The sequence below is a fragment of the Anser brachyrhynchus genome, assembly GCF_964034855.1.
Source record: "Anser brachyrhynchus genome assembly, chromosome: 14".
NCBI lineage: Eukaryota > Metazoa > Chordata > Aves > Anseriformes > Anatidae > Anser > Anser brachyrhynchus.
In genome coordinates this window covers 2,996,243-3,010,674 of record NC_137709.1, presented here as the reverse complement: position 1 = coordinate 3,010,674, position 14,432 = coordinate 2,996,243, and the positions used below count along the sequence as shown (strand labels likewise).

Below are 14,432 nucleotides of genomic sequence, written 5' to 3'. Positions count from 1 at the left end.
AGCCGCGTGCATTTATCGTCTTTAACTGAATTCTGCTCCTAGCAGGAAAAGCCCAGAGTCCATCAAAATAGTTGAAAACCTACGCTATCAGATATAACCCTGGTTTCAGCCCTCAGATTAGTTATGGAAAATACAGAAGGGCTTAGGCATGATGTAAACTTCAAGGTCAAAGTGTTCAGAACTTTTTGGGGCTCTTTCCAAGTATCTGTTGCCTCTATGCCAACACGTGAGCCAAAATTTCTTAGCACTTAGTTGGAAAGATATCCTTAAAGTACTACTGATTGTATTTAGACATGAATGCATTTATTCTATGATGTTTGAAAGAATTAAAGTCATTTTCTCGTTGAGGTGTTCCCGTATCCCCATATCCAGCTGTTTTAGGGAGCTAAGCTGGCAAGAGCAAGCATATTTCTGTGATGCTGATTTACAGCATGCGATGCTTCAAAGTTACCAACAGCCTGCAAGAATTCAACAGATGGATGTGAAAACTTGAGAGAAGGCTTCCACTGGAGAAGGACTGCAGAGCTGGACAGGGGACAAGAGCTGCCCTTTAAGTTAAAACAACTTGGAGAGTGACTGCAACTCTCACAGTGAATCAGTTTGAGTTGTATTTCTTGAAGAGTTTGTGTACTGCCCCATTAGAACCACAGCTACATCTGATTTGAATGAAACTTCAGACTTAATGATTTTCCTGCCAGCTATTTATGAAGCAATGCAATTTTCCTGAACACCCTATTATTTCATTCAATATTGCCAAAGATTTTACTCCAATTCCAAAAGCAAACTTATTTTGAAGAAATAAACTGTTTCCAGTTGGCTTTAGAGGGGCCACACACTTAAAACCTTGGACAGGCTTAAGCCACAACCTTCAGACATCCAAGCGTTTGAAGATGCATGGCTCCAGCATCCCCATCTCTGCTTATAAAAGAAAAATGCAAACAGAGATCAGCGCTGAAGATTCAAACAGTTTTCAGAAAGCTAACCCTATAGTAATGATTTCAAACAAATAACAAGCTAAAAACAAAACACGGCAGCAATAAAATAAAATATGATGAGCTCTTCAAAAAGATCTTGACTGATATCAATTGGCATGACTCTGTTGTCTGTCCCAGAGCTACGGCAGTTTATACCAGCCAGGGCTTTGCTGCAAACACACCAAAGGCAGGAGGCTATATCCTTTCATATTTCAAAACAAAAGCCAAATTCTGATTGCTGGGACGAGGAAGAAATTTCTGTTGTGGATACATTGCTGTATAATTACTGCAGATCTCATTTACTTTCTTTTGAATACCAAAGCAGATACAAAGGCCGGGTAGATGTGGCAGCACCTCATGCTATCATCTAATGCTCCAGGTTTACATTTTGACAGTTAGCCTTCCAAATGCTAGGGATGTGTGGGTTTATTGAAGGAAAAAGAAAATATTTCCATTGATAGCAGATAGGGAAATACAACTGATACTGTCAACCGCTGGCAAACTGACAGCAAGGAAAGAGTTTCGTGCAAAAGAGAGAATCATTTACCAATTTTCTCAATAAAATAAAGTTTAGAAGTGCATGGATAAGATCAGAAAGGAACACCACTGGCCAAAAGACTATTCATGGGACCAGAACGTGGAAAATTCCACAAAGCACAAATGTTGCTAAGAATATTCAAAAGTCAAAGCTTTCTGTGGGTGTGCATGCATAGAGATGTCAACACAACTATTTCATGATCACCGAAATTGCTACTAGCCTGCATCCTCTCTGAATGGCTATTTTTAGGAGCCAGCCTTTCATGTGGTATAATGATGTGGATTTTACAAGAGCATTTATAATGTGTTTCATATGGCGCGCAGTCCTGGAGAAATTGCTTTGTATCAGAGAAAGTTAAACAGAAAGGTTTTTTTTCTTTTTTTTTTTTCTCCCCTCTTATTTTATATTATTACTTCAGTTTTGGATTTAAGGTTAATATGCATATTTTTAATTCTCCTGTGCGACAGCATTGGCTGTCCAACACTGCGCATCAGTGACAGACTGCACGATGCGCTCCCACGAGCGTCACCTGGACTTCTGAATCCCTGCATCACCTCAGATGGTCGGATTTCAAAGATCGCAGTGCCACACTGTGTAAGTTATAGCAGGAAGTCAGAGTTCAAAGGCCAAACTTCAACCTGGGTTATGCTGGTGTCAGGGGTTGTACAGTCTCCCACGCTGGAATCAGCCTTTCTTCTTTAAGGGCAAAGTCATACAAAGCGAAATTTTTAGAAGACGACGGCTCCTCCTCACTGCCTACCCCAGCTCCTGCGACACGACAGCGTGTGCCAGCAATTCCAGGGAAGCAACACGTAATGCAAACCAAATCGTCAGCCCGCCCGTGCTAAGAACAACAAATTTTCATGTGGTAGACCTTAAGAGGGTTTATTTCCGAAACATAAAGGCAATCTCCTGGGTGCCATCTTTTCAGTGTTCAAATACAAGTTCCGCATTTATGATCCTTTCTGAGCATATTTCTGGGAAGACTATCTCCGAAGCAAGTGTTTATAATTTTACCCCCTTCGTGCTGAGTCAAGCACGCTTTATGATCCTGGGCTTTCGCGTTTTCTCTTTGTGTAAGTCACATCAGAGGAGAACCTCTATTTACGCTCGTGGATGCTGCTCCTCAGAGCAAACCACAGCAGAAAACAAGTTCAACATATAGCATAGAAGTGGAATCACTCTAAAAAAGTCTTTTTTGGTCAGTCCATGATTGCGGCATAGCTCTTGAAGACAGATGTGTACTTTGTATATTATGGCTCCCAATTCTCCATGGAACAAAGGAGACACTGTTGAGACTTTTTTTTTTTTGCCTATCATTCAATCAAATGTAAAGTTGTTATAACCGGAGGCGAAAAGTGCTCTAGATTCTAGCATCCAGCTTTACTTTGGTTTCGAAAACTTCCCACAGCATTGTTGACTTTATTGTTTTGTTTAACAAAATACTAATTTGGGGACCCCGTGAAAAACAATGAGCCAGATTCTTTTTGCTGCAGCTGAGCTGTGTTTAGCGCCGAGGCAGTGGAGGTTTGGAGCCACTGCAGTGGCCTCCTGCCCAGAGCCTCCGGCCAGCGGGATGCTCCGGGTCGGCACCGCTCCTCCTGCCGGGCTTTGCCAACCCTCCTCATCGTCAGCCCTGACCAAACGGCCCACTTTCTCCATGAAGCCACTTCACAGAGACAGCCGTGCCAGCACAGCCCTTCATAACTTTGGGGAGGGTCATAATTTATAAACACCCAGGGGCAAAAATTGGAGAAAAGGGCCAGAGGACAGAGCGGTGAAAACGCTGCTGCGCAGGGAGGCCCTCGCGAAGGGGAGAGCTGCTCGCCCAAGATCGTTTGGAGGTGACCGAGAAAAAGATCCTGCTGTAATCAAGACTCGGAGGCACATGGTGTTGCAATCACTTCCTTTAAGAAATCAAGTAGGTGGGTTTGTGAGCCAGCAGCATGTGCTGAAGCGGCAACCCTAGGGACAGGACGAGGCCCTCGGCTCACACGAGCAGAGGCTTCGGTGGGGACGTCGCCAGCTCCCGGCATGGCCAGGCTGGGCCGAGGGGACGTTGATCATCCATGCCAAGAGACTCTCACCCTGCTCGGGAGCAGGCCGGAGCCTTGCCCTCATGGGCAGGCCGCTGGACCAGGCAGCAATGGGCGCGAGGTCGTCACTGAATCAGCCGGATGAAAGCTGGGAAGTAGGAAGCGCACGGCTCCGTATCCTGTTACCAGCCCTCTGAGTCACCTAGGCCTCCTACCCAACCTTCGCTTCAGCCTCCAGACACAGAGATTAGTGAGCAAGTATCATGTTGTGCGTATTTTTAAAGGCACGTTTGGAAGAATAGCACATGAAAGGGCCTGTGCGGGGGTATTCACACCTCCCAGCTTGGCAGCAAGGGAGGATTTTGTCAGGCTGAGGAGCTCTCCCTGGCTCCGCAGAGCCCAGGAAGCGACGTGGACCTGCTCTCCCATTTCTGAGCCCTCCGCCCACTGTTGGTAAACGATGAGGTAAGAGCACATACGCATCAGACCGGGAGAGATGCTGATGCTAGCTATCTCCTGGCACCAGCTGCAGGGGGCTGGAGTGGCAAAGGCATGGGGAAACAAGGAAAAGCAGCGGCAGCGCCCTAGAGGAGAGGCAGTGGGCAGCCCCTGGGGTTGTGCAAAGCGTTGTAGGGCTGGGATGAGAGAGGAGCCGCGGCTCCCGCAGTGGCCATGCCCTCTCCTAAAGGTCTGCGCCGGGGACTGAGGCAGTCCCTCTTCAGCCTGACAGGAGAAGACAATCCCTGAGGACTTCATGAGGAATCCGTGAGGCACATATGGTACAGGGGATTTCAGCAGCTGAACGGCAGCCTGTGCCAGCCCACCATTCCCCCACACCTGCCTGGTCCAGCACAGCCTCCCCACGAGCATCCCTCTGGGACCATGCTGAGCCAGGTCCTTCCTTTACCTTCCCAATAGCGAATTAGCGAGGGGGCTCAAAGGCCAAACCACATGAAATGAACGCTAAATTTGGTCTCGCTAAGTCACATGGGGACAAAGGGCAGACAGAGCAGTGCAGGCGTGAAGTTAATGGCAAGTCATAAGACATTCCCTCAAAACTGTGGGTATTTCTCAGCTCTTGACTGTGCTCTGCCACTGACTGCCATGACATGCACACAGACATACAGACCGGAGCAGATTGCAATCTTAGGTGTGCAGCCCACACCACCCGTACCCCGAAAACCTGCTGCACTTGCAGATCACACTGCAGATAGAGAGGGATGCAATCTGCAGCGAGGATCTGGCCCTCACAGATGATCCGCGAGAGCAGCCAGCGTCATCCCTGCGGACCCAGCAACATCTGGCTCAGCCATGGAAGCGCCCGCGTGCTTTCTCAGATGGGTACCTCGGAACAACAAATGCCAGCAAACCCGACCATACGGATTTGTCAGAGTTTCCACCGAGCACAGGAATTGAATGGTGCCTGCAGACTTATTGCAATGAGCTGACTGCAGGCTGGTGCGACACACGTCCTCCGGTGCTTCCCGAGCTCCTCGCCCCCTCCTGCTGCTCCCGTTTGCTCGGTTAAAGCCTGGGATACCAGGCTGAGCAGCTCTCGCCTTTCATCTCGGACGCGCCGTGTGCCACTAACCCCCCAAATCCCTTTGTTCTTCCCAGTTAAAATTTCAAAAATATTAATCATTAACATGGATGAGCTTTGGGAGTTCGGGTTTATGCTATGTTTTGCTTTTCTCTCCAAATTCTCCACCGGTTGAGTTAATAACGTCTCACAAACGGCAACAGTTGGGAGCTCGGAACAGTGCCTTTCCCATGCATAATGTCACAGCAGCTCCCCGCCACCGACCGCCCCGTGCCTGGGCAGCCAGCTCCAAGAGAGCCTGGGCAGGAATGCCAAGAGGAGAGCAGATATGGTTGAACCGTCTAAATCATGTGCGCAGGCAAGGATTTACATAGAACTTGGTCTTCTTTCCCTGTGACATATTTCTTTCTCCTTTTTTCATTCCAAAAAAAAAAAAACACCTTTAAAAATAAGGTTATATTAGACCACACACATGCAGTGCTGTATCATGTCACTGCTTCTTAAGCAGAACTCTCTAATTTATTTCAAAGGGAAGTTCTGTTTCAAAATTGAGGGTGTGATATGAACTCAGAAATTAACACAAGAATTTTCCTTGGGGGGAACCGAGGCTGAATCAGACATGCAATAAATGACCTCGGAAGCCCTGTGTCTTGGTACATCCACCTATCCAGCATTACGCTTTAATATAAAAAATACGCTTTTCACCACTATCCTGTTTCAAGCTAGGTGGAAGAGCTGGGAGAAGTGGATTTGTTTTGGTCAGGAGGGAACAAATCAGTCATCTGCCTGTGCCAGGACGTCCATCACTGGGCACTGTGCTCCCAGTGCTTTCTGCCAGGACTGTAACAGCCTGCGGGGACAGGGCACTGTCCTGGGGGGGTCCTACAGTGCAAGCCCTGCCACCAGAGAACCCACCTGGGACGCCGCTGGTGATGTTGCTGTCGCACTGCAGCGGGCACTGCTGGTGTCGCACCAAGCTAGCGCTCGCCTGCAGCCGATCCCAGCACACCTGGAGAGGGACGCGGCAGCCCCCGCGCAGGGACAAACCCCTGCATAGAGACTCTGGGGAGTTTTGATGCTGGTTTCAACAGGATCAGAACCTCACACGGTAAAAGTAATGCTAAAATACTGCTCTGATAGCATGAGCTAGGACAGAAAGACCTCTATGCAGACGCTGAGCTGCAGATTTCTTTTGTCCCCCACCTGCTGCGGGGACAACAGCCTCCTGCTGCGGGATGGAGCAGACCTGGATGGACCCAGAAGCTGTGTCCCAGCGCCCAGCTCACACTGCTCCGGCTTCTGTCCTGTCCCCTGGGACTGATCCTCTCCTGCCAACCACTGAGGGAAACTTTCAGCCTCAGCTTTTTGACCTCGTGATGCATGTTTGGGACCTGTGGCCCCAGGCCAGCAGTAAGCGCGCTTTCATCTTGCCCTGCCCAAGGGGACAGCTCAAACCCACTGCGTGAAGACCGAGCTCAAGGAGCCAGGTGGACCTCGGGAACATCTGCGTTATTTCCTGGGCCTGACGTCTCGTTTTGGGGCTTTAAACGTGCAGAGCTTGGGAGCGTACCACCACCCTTTGGCTCCTACGTGAGCTCTAGTTAGCTTAATAGCTAAGAAAATTAGGTAGGGTCCTTATTTTCCAAGGAAATAGATGCTCTTGGACCTCTGTTTCTCACACAAGAACGGGACAAAGTCCAGTGCCTCAGTTTTTTTATACAAAACACTTATGTTCTGCCTTCCCACACCCCACGAGCTGCCTAAACACAGGAGGGGTGCAGCAGAGGAGGGAACGGCACAAGCCCCATTTGGTCACATTTCCCTGCTCCAGGGGCTCTCCCACCACGTCCCTACGTACGGGACGGCGCTGCTCATCCCCGACTTCACAAACCTATTTACAAAAGGAACTTATAAGCGCTCCTTCTAAAATTTAACTACCACATGGTACAAGATATAACAATGTTCAGAAAACCCCCTCAGGTCTAAACTCAATTATACAACTGTAGCAAGAAAAATATTTTAATCTGATCAAAGTGTTAACATGTTTGACCATGTCTGACCTCTAATGTTTGTAACCACCTAAAAGGCTGATGTTCTTACTAAGGATGTACCTTAATTTGATTTAAAGTCATTTGTACTATTTAAAAAAGGATATAGTTTTATGATCTTACATTTCATTTAGAAAAGCAGTTCCTCAACGTGTTAATATTCTTTGGAAGTTTCTTGCAGATTTTTTAACCTGCAAATCCTACATATTCTGCTCTGGAAAAAGCTGGACTTTTTCAGGAGAGACGAAGCAGACTCATGCCACGCGCATGTGACAACCGGGAGCCGGCTGAGGAACGGCTCGCTTGGTGCCTTGCAAAATGCCAGGATTTCAGACACGTGCACGGGCCGCACAGAGATGCTCTCGACCCATTTCGCCCAGAAGTGCCCGTCCTGGAGCAACCAGCCCAGGGGCATCCCCAGCCCGCTCCCAAAACGCAGGGAGCCTGGGCTCGCTCCGCTGCTTCGTCCCCAGCTCCAGGAGCACCCGGCCACCACCTGCCATCCGTCCTCCTGCCTCTCTGCCAGCTCTGCTGCTCCTCCAGGATACTCAAATCAGTGCTGAAGTCGGCGCCAATCCAGCCAAAGTGCCCTGGGAAGGTGCTTGCCACCGCCAGCAGCACTGAGCTGCTGCCTGCTGCAGGCTGGCTCTCGCCACATCCTGCTGCTCGGTGGGGGCTCAGCACATCAGCTGCTGCTGCCAGGTACCCGGCCACACTTGGAGCATCATTCGGGAGCGGCAACAGCACGTGTAAATAACCCAGGTGGGTGTGCGTTGATAAAAGACACAGTTTGGGCTGCGGGCACTGAGGGAGCCCGGCAGGACGCTGGGGCGAGCACCGCCGGGGGAAGGCGGCAGGCAGCAGGCTACAACCACCCCGAGGGAAACAAAGCTGAAGCGATGCTGCTGAGCAAATAAATACGAGAAAGAGCAGAAGCAGCTCTGCGGCGACACCGGTAGCGACACACCCGCCCGGGCAGCGCACCGGGCCGGCCCCAGCACCGCTCGCAGCGCCCCGCAGCAGGATCGTGGTTTGGTGGTGCGCGGCTGGGGGGCTCAGCCCCAAACCTCGCTGCCGACTGCCCTTCGTCTTCAGGGCAGGTGTACTGTCCTTGTCAGGCAGTTACGTGCAAAGCCAGGACAGCTTACAAAAGCGCCTTTTTTAAAAAAAAATTTTGGTTTTTGAGGATTCTGAAATTAATCCTAGCTGCAAACAACTGTTTCCAGGAAGCCCCGTCAAGCAAAATACCTCCACCACGCATGACTGTGATACATAATCCCATCTACTCACACAGCCCTCCCCTCCAACTCGTGCTAAAATGTTAATTAAACACACTTTTATGGCTGGTTAAGTATCTGAAATCTTTGGTCACAGATCTGACCTCCTCAATTACTGGAAGCAGCCACCAGATTACAGCTCGCATTTTATGTTATGCACATGGTAGCAATAAATCTATACGAGAGCAATACATAATTTAGCAACAATAACCTTTACACAGTCAATATAAACACAGGACAAAATTGCTCAGAAAGATATATTGGCATAACTACTACACAAACCCCTAAAATCAAAGGAAAGACCAGCTTTCAGATATGGGAAGATTTCTTCCCTTAATGTTTGGTAACAGATTTTTAGCTGAAAACATTGAATCAGCTTTTTAAGACATGTAACATATAAAAGACTGCAGGATCTGAACAGACCTAGGTAAAACTCACTACGGCTGTGAACGATTTTTGTGGCTCCTGAGGGGACAGGAATCATTCCCTCTCTGCTATTCATTTTTCTCCTCTTCGAGTTCTGCACAGTCTATTTACAGCTATCTGTTGCTCTGACAATAACTTGTATTTATTTATTTTTAACATTATCAAGGGGAATGGCGATTCACAAGCCACAATCTGCTTTTCAGCATAATAACTAATAAATAGGCTATTGCACTTTGGTGCCCGTCTAGTAAGGGTTTAAGATTAAAAGAAATATTCCACTATAACAAATAGTTGCTGGGCTAACGTAATTTTGAACTTACACAGATTCTATGCAAGGGAGCAAATTAAACGCATTTCAGTAAGACAATTTCTATATCACCATTTACAATTTATCAGGAAGAGAGCAGCTTTATATTTTAGAGGGGCGAGGGGGATACCTGGAGGAAGCGACATGAGGTGGGAAGCAACAGACGAGACGCTTACTCTGATTACAACAACGCCCTGCCTTGCAAACACACCTTTTCTTGCTGTAAACTGAAAAAGGCTTCAAAATTCAGAGAGTTCCTCCATACTTGCCCCCCGACCTCAGCAGTTATGACAGTGACGGCAGGGAGATGGGCTCCCCCCTAACAGAGCAGGGCTCTGCTGGGCATGGTGGGGCTGCTGGAGGGACCTGTCCCCTCCTGCCTGCGGGAGCAGTCGGCACCGATTCCCACAAAAACCATTTTAGCACACCTCAAGGATTGTTTCATACCCCACAATCCGTCAATTTTTCACGACGCCAGCTTAACATCCTACCCCTCCAGTGAACAAACAACTGAAAACTGAACTGCTTACGCTAAGGAGGGCATTACATGTTCTTTTAAACCTTATTCCTTTAAAGGTTAAAAACTAAAACTGAAATACGCTGAATGCTGCTCAGTTCTCATTAACCGACTGCAAATGTCTGAAATGAATGCAGCGATGCCGGCTCCCCTGGAGCGACACGAGCTCAGTATCTGCTGCGATGTCACGAAATTCTTTTCTGAAGTTCTGATAGAGATGGCGATGGGTAGAGACAGCTTTTCTACAGAAGCCTTTAGTTCAATTATTCATACAGCGAAACTTATTATAAACATCAAAATACGCAGAGTTACTAACTGATCTGACCTGAAAGGGAAAAACTTTGTAGGAAGAAGACTGGAATAGCCCTCCAGCAGCATTAAGCTCTTTCCGAAAAGCCTCTATGGCCCTTTTAGAAGCCTAAGACCCACTTTCTGGGCCATCATCCACAACAGAGCCCTAAGCAAAGGCAGGCCAAAACCTGGCCATTTTACAAGCAGATACGCCAAACTAAAGTTAAACCGTGGGACGTGTCCCTGAACACAAACACCAGAAGCTGCTCGCCTCCAGACCCAGAGAAAGGAAGGGGCATTTTTACATCAGATCTTAGGGTTTGGCTGCTGGAAGAGCAAAAGGTGCACCTAGAAGAGGAGACGTGAAAAGAAGCTCCTCCAGCGGATTTGGAGAGAAGCAGCGCTGCCCGCCAAGCACCGCTGCCCCTTCCCACTCCTTCCTTCAGCTCGGACAGGACAGCGCCCGGGCATTTACAAACTCAGATGCATTTTGTCAGGAAAAACAGCACACAGAGGTGCCCGCACGGTACCCGCGGCACACTTTGGCTTGAGAGGCCACCAAACTTCTGGGTAAGGAGAGGATGAACTCACCAGCGGTGACATAGATCCATTTGGCAGATAAGGGTCTGAGAGCATTAGGAAAGGGTAGCCAGAATACGCGGATCCTTTATACATCCCTGGGTCCTGGTGCTTCATACCTGACAAAATTAAAGTTCCCCGTCAAGGTTTGCCTTCCAACAGGTGACTTCTGCCTGCCGGGGGAGCCCATGGAGGTGATGGATTATTTGGGGAGCCTTTCTGCCCCACGGCCCCAAGAGGGGGGACCGAGGGCAGCTCTCCAGGGGGGCATCCCCAACCCTCCCCACCCTGCCAGGGGGTCGTGGGGCCGGGGGGGATGTCCCAGGGGAGCCCGGGGGGGTGCGGGGACGGGGGGATCGCCGCCACTAACCATCTTCCATGTGGTCCGGGAGCTTCTCCTGATAAACCCTCTGCGGATCCTGCACACGCCTGATGGCCTGCACGGGGAGGAGAGAGAAAAGCAGAGCGGGGGGTGGCGGGGGGGGGGTGCGGGCCGGCCGGGGGCCGTGCTGGGGGGGGCTGGGGGGGGGGGGCCCGGCTCACCTCGGGGTCTGCGGCGGCGGCCGGGCTGCCGCTGCCCTCGGACTCGTTCACCAGCGAGGACTTGAGGTCGGCCAGGTCGCGCTCGGTGAAGGCGTTCTCGGGGATCTTCTCCTCCTGCTCGCCCTCGTCCTTGAAGGCCAGCATCTCGTCGGTGGCCCCCAGGTCGTCCCCGCCGCCGCTGCCCAGCTGCGGCATTTTCCTCCCTCCCGAGCCGAGCCGCGGCTGTCCCGGCGAGGGCTGATCTGCGCCGCCCGGACCGAGCCCTCGCGGCTTTTCCTATTCGTTTTCCTCTCCCTCAGTTCTTATTATTATTTTCCTCTTGAAGAAGACCTCGCTCCCTCTTAAAAATTCTCTTTTAAAAGTTTTTTTTTTTTTTTTTAAATTTCCTCCTTAACTTCTAAACTTTTCCCTTCGGTTTTCTTTTTTTGCTTCCTTTTCCAAATTCCCTTCGAATTCCTTCTAAAAAAAAAAAAATTTCTTTTCCTTTCTTAAATCTTTCTCCTTCCCCCCCCCCCCCCAAACACACTTTTCCCTCCCTCTCCCGGCGGGGGGCTCGGCAGGCTGCGGGCAGGCGTCGCAGGGATGCCGGGCTCGGCGGGGCGCCCCCCACCCCACCCCGCGAAGGGAGGCGGCCGCCCCCCACCCGCCCCCCCCCCCCGAGCCGAGCCCCGCAAAAGTTCCCCCGGGAGCGGCGGGCGGGCAGCGGCACGGAGCGCCCGGTGCCTGTGTGCGAGCGCGGCGGCGCGGCGGCCAAGGGCTGCCGACATCAAAGCGGCCGCCGGGTGATTGGCAGCGCCGGGGAGGGGCCGGGGGCGGGCGCACACGCGCACCCGTGCGCGCGCCCCCCCCCCCTCCGCCCGCGCGCGTGCCCGCGCGCGCATCCCCGCGGGGTGCCGGTCTTAAAGGGGCAGCGAGCGCGGCTCCGAGGGGAGAACCCCCCCCCCCCCGCCCCTCTCTTCCTACCCTCGGCTGCGGGAGGGGTGCGGGGGGGGGGGAGGGGGCGGCTCGGGGCTGTGCGGGTTCCTCTGCGCGCACACGGGTCTTGCTCGCCCGGCGGTGCGCGAGCTTGTGCCCACGCGTCGGTGCGCGCACCTGTGCGCGCCCGCCTCTGGACACGCGCACGTGCACACGCACATCTGGACACGCGCATGCACATCTGGGCACACGCACGTGCACACGCACATCTGGACACATGCATGTGCACGCGCACGTGCACACCTGGACACACGCATGTGCACACGCATCTGGGCACGCACACGTGCACACGCACATCTGGGCACATGCACGTGCACACCTGGACACGCGCACGTGCACACGCACATCTGGACACATGCATGTGCACGTGCACACACGCACCTGGACACGTGCACGTGCACACGCACATCTGGACACATGCATGTGCACGTGCACACACACACCTGGACACATGCACGTGCACACGCACATCTGGACACATGCATGTGCACGTGCACACGCACACCTGGACACGCGCACGTGCACACGCACATCTGGGCACGTGCACACGCACATCTGGACACGTGCACACGCACATCTGGACACGCGCACGTGCACACGCACATCTGGACACGTGCACACGCACATCTGGACACGCACACGTGCACACGCACATCTGGACACGTGCACGTGCACACGCACATCTGGACACGCGCACGCGCATCTGGGCACGCGCACGTGCACACGCACATCTGGACACCCGCACGTGCACACGCACATCTCCACGCACACCCTCGTGCCCCCATCTGCCCGCGCCACTCCGCCCGCGCGCTTGTGCACGCGCCGTGCTGCGCGCCCGCCCGTGCACGCGCGCGCCGCAGCCCCGCGCGCCCCCGGTTGCACGCGCAGTGTGTGCGCGGGCGTCAGCCCCCGCGTGTGCACGCGCGCCCACGCGCACCCGCCCGCCCGCCTGGCCGGCAGCAGCGCTCCCGCACTGGCCCCGCACGCGCACCTTTGCCCGCGCGTGGGCCGCCACGGGCCGGCTGCGCGCGGCTGGACACCCGCGGGCGGGAGGGCGATCACGCGTGGACGCGGCCAAGGCACTCGCACGAGCGGCGCACACGCACACGCGTGGGTCCCGATGCACGCCCACGTGTGCGCGCACACGCGCGGGGGGGATGCGCGCTGCAGGGCGCACCTGGGCGGCGGGGGGCTCGGCTCGGCTCGGCTCGGCTCGGCTGCAAGGGGCTTGGCCCGGCACGGCTCGGCCCGGCTCGGTCCCTAGGTAGGGGCTTGGCCCGGCTCGGCTCGGCCCGGCTCGGCTTGGCTCAGCTCGGCTCGGTCCCCAGGGGCTTGGCCCGGCTCGGCTCGGCCCGGCTCGGCTCGGCTCGGCTCGCCCCCCTTTGCCCGGCTCCCTCCCTCGGCCCCCCCCTGGAAGCCCGGCCGTGCCGTCGGACGGCAGAAAATTATGAGTTGTCCCGAGCGGCCCCGAGGGTCAGGAAACACGGAATTAACGTCTTCGCAGCCAATTCCGAGGACACTAGACACTTGTGTGTCGGCGTCGGGTTTTTCTTCTAAGCAGTTCCCATGGAAAAGGAAACTCCCCATCTCTTCTGATCACATACGACAGGTCCTGTGCATGTCTCCGGTAGCTTAAAAAAACACACCGATATTTATTTTCCTTAATTAAGATTGCATAAGATAGCCCTGGGTCCTGGAGACTTTTCTACAGACTGTAATGACGCCATGTAAATTGTTTTTTATGACCCAATATACTACATATTGTCACATTCAACCCTTGAATAGGAAGCTAAAAATCTCGGTCCCTATTTTTCTTGTTAATTAGGGTATTATTACTATGGATATAATCTCATTACTTTTTGGGGAGGAGGAGAACTAGTTGGAGCCACTTTGAAAAGTCCTGAATATATTTAAATGAAGCAAAATCCGTCTTTCTGCTAATTGCCGCTTTTGCATGACATAGAATTATTGTTCTTATTTTGGGGGCACGGTTTACGCTATGCTAAAGGGGATGGGAGAGGGAAAGGATACCGCTCGCATTTTCCCTTCTCGGCTCTCCCATCCAAAGTTGTGAACGGGCTACCCCATAGGAAACTCCGTCTGCAAATTTCCATTCTTTTAAACATCACAAAAATAAAATAAGCTGCAGCCACTTTGAGTAATAATCATTTGAATGAAATATTTGCTACTTTCAGATTTTTTTTTTTTTCTTTCAGATGATCCTCTTGTTTTGCATGTGAAAAAAATCGTCTGAGATTTACAGCCCTCCCAAACGGAGATAAAGCCTTGGCAATGAGTTGGAAACCTGTTGTAATCTGTGATCCAGGAAACAAAGAGCCTCATTAATGCAGAGACTTTGGTGAGCCTTTGATGTTAGCTAG

At 52.1% G+C, this 14,432-nt stretch overlaps 1 protein-coding gene and 1 long non-coding RNA gene across 6 annotated transcripts in view; both read right to left on the bottom strand.

The window, feature by feature from the left end:
• The window catches only part of TCF7 (transcription factor 7), a 68,427-nt gene extending 56,727 nt beyond the window's left edge, over positions 1-11,700 (bottom strand). For 3 of the 5 annotated variants that reach the window (XM_080555487.1, XM_080555490.1, XM_080555489.1), the window contains exons 1-3: positions 11,077-11,677; positions 10,904-10,970; positions 10,546-10,652 (exon numbers count right to left, since the gene is read on the bottom strand). In XM_080555487.1, coding sequence (XP_080411613.1) covers positions 10,546-10,652; positions 10,904-10,970; positions 11,077-11,271 — 369 coding nt within the window. In that variant the 5' untranslated portion in view covers positions 11,272-11,677. Of the gene's footprint in view, positions 1-10,545; positions 10,653-10,903; positions 10,971-11,076 lie in introns of all 5 variants that reach the window. The other 2 variants (XM_080555491.1, XM_080555488.1) reach the window with 2 other exon arrangements.
• Positions 11,701-12,159: 459 nt separating this feature from the next.
• Positions 12,160-12,415, bottom strand: LOC308177928. Its single transcript, XR_013939507.1, has 3 exons — positions 12,371-12,415; positions 12,295-12,320; positions 12,160-12,232 (listed from the first exon to the last, which is right to left on the bottom strand). It is a non-coding gene; the product is annotated as an uncharacterized lncRNA (long non-coding RNA).
• Positions 12,416-14,432: the final 2,017 nt, after the last annotated feature.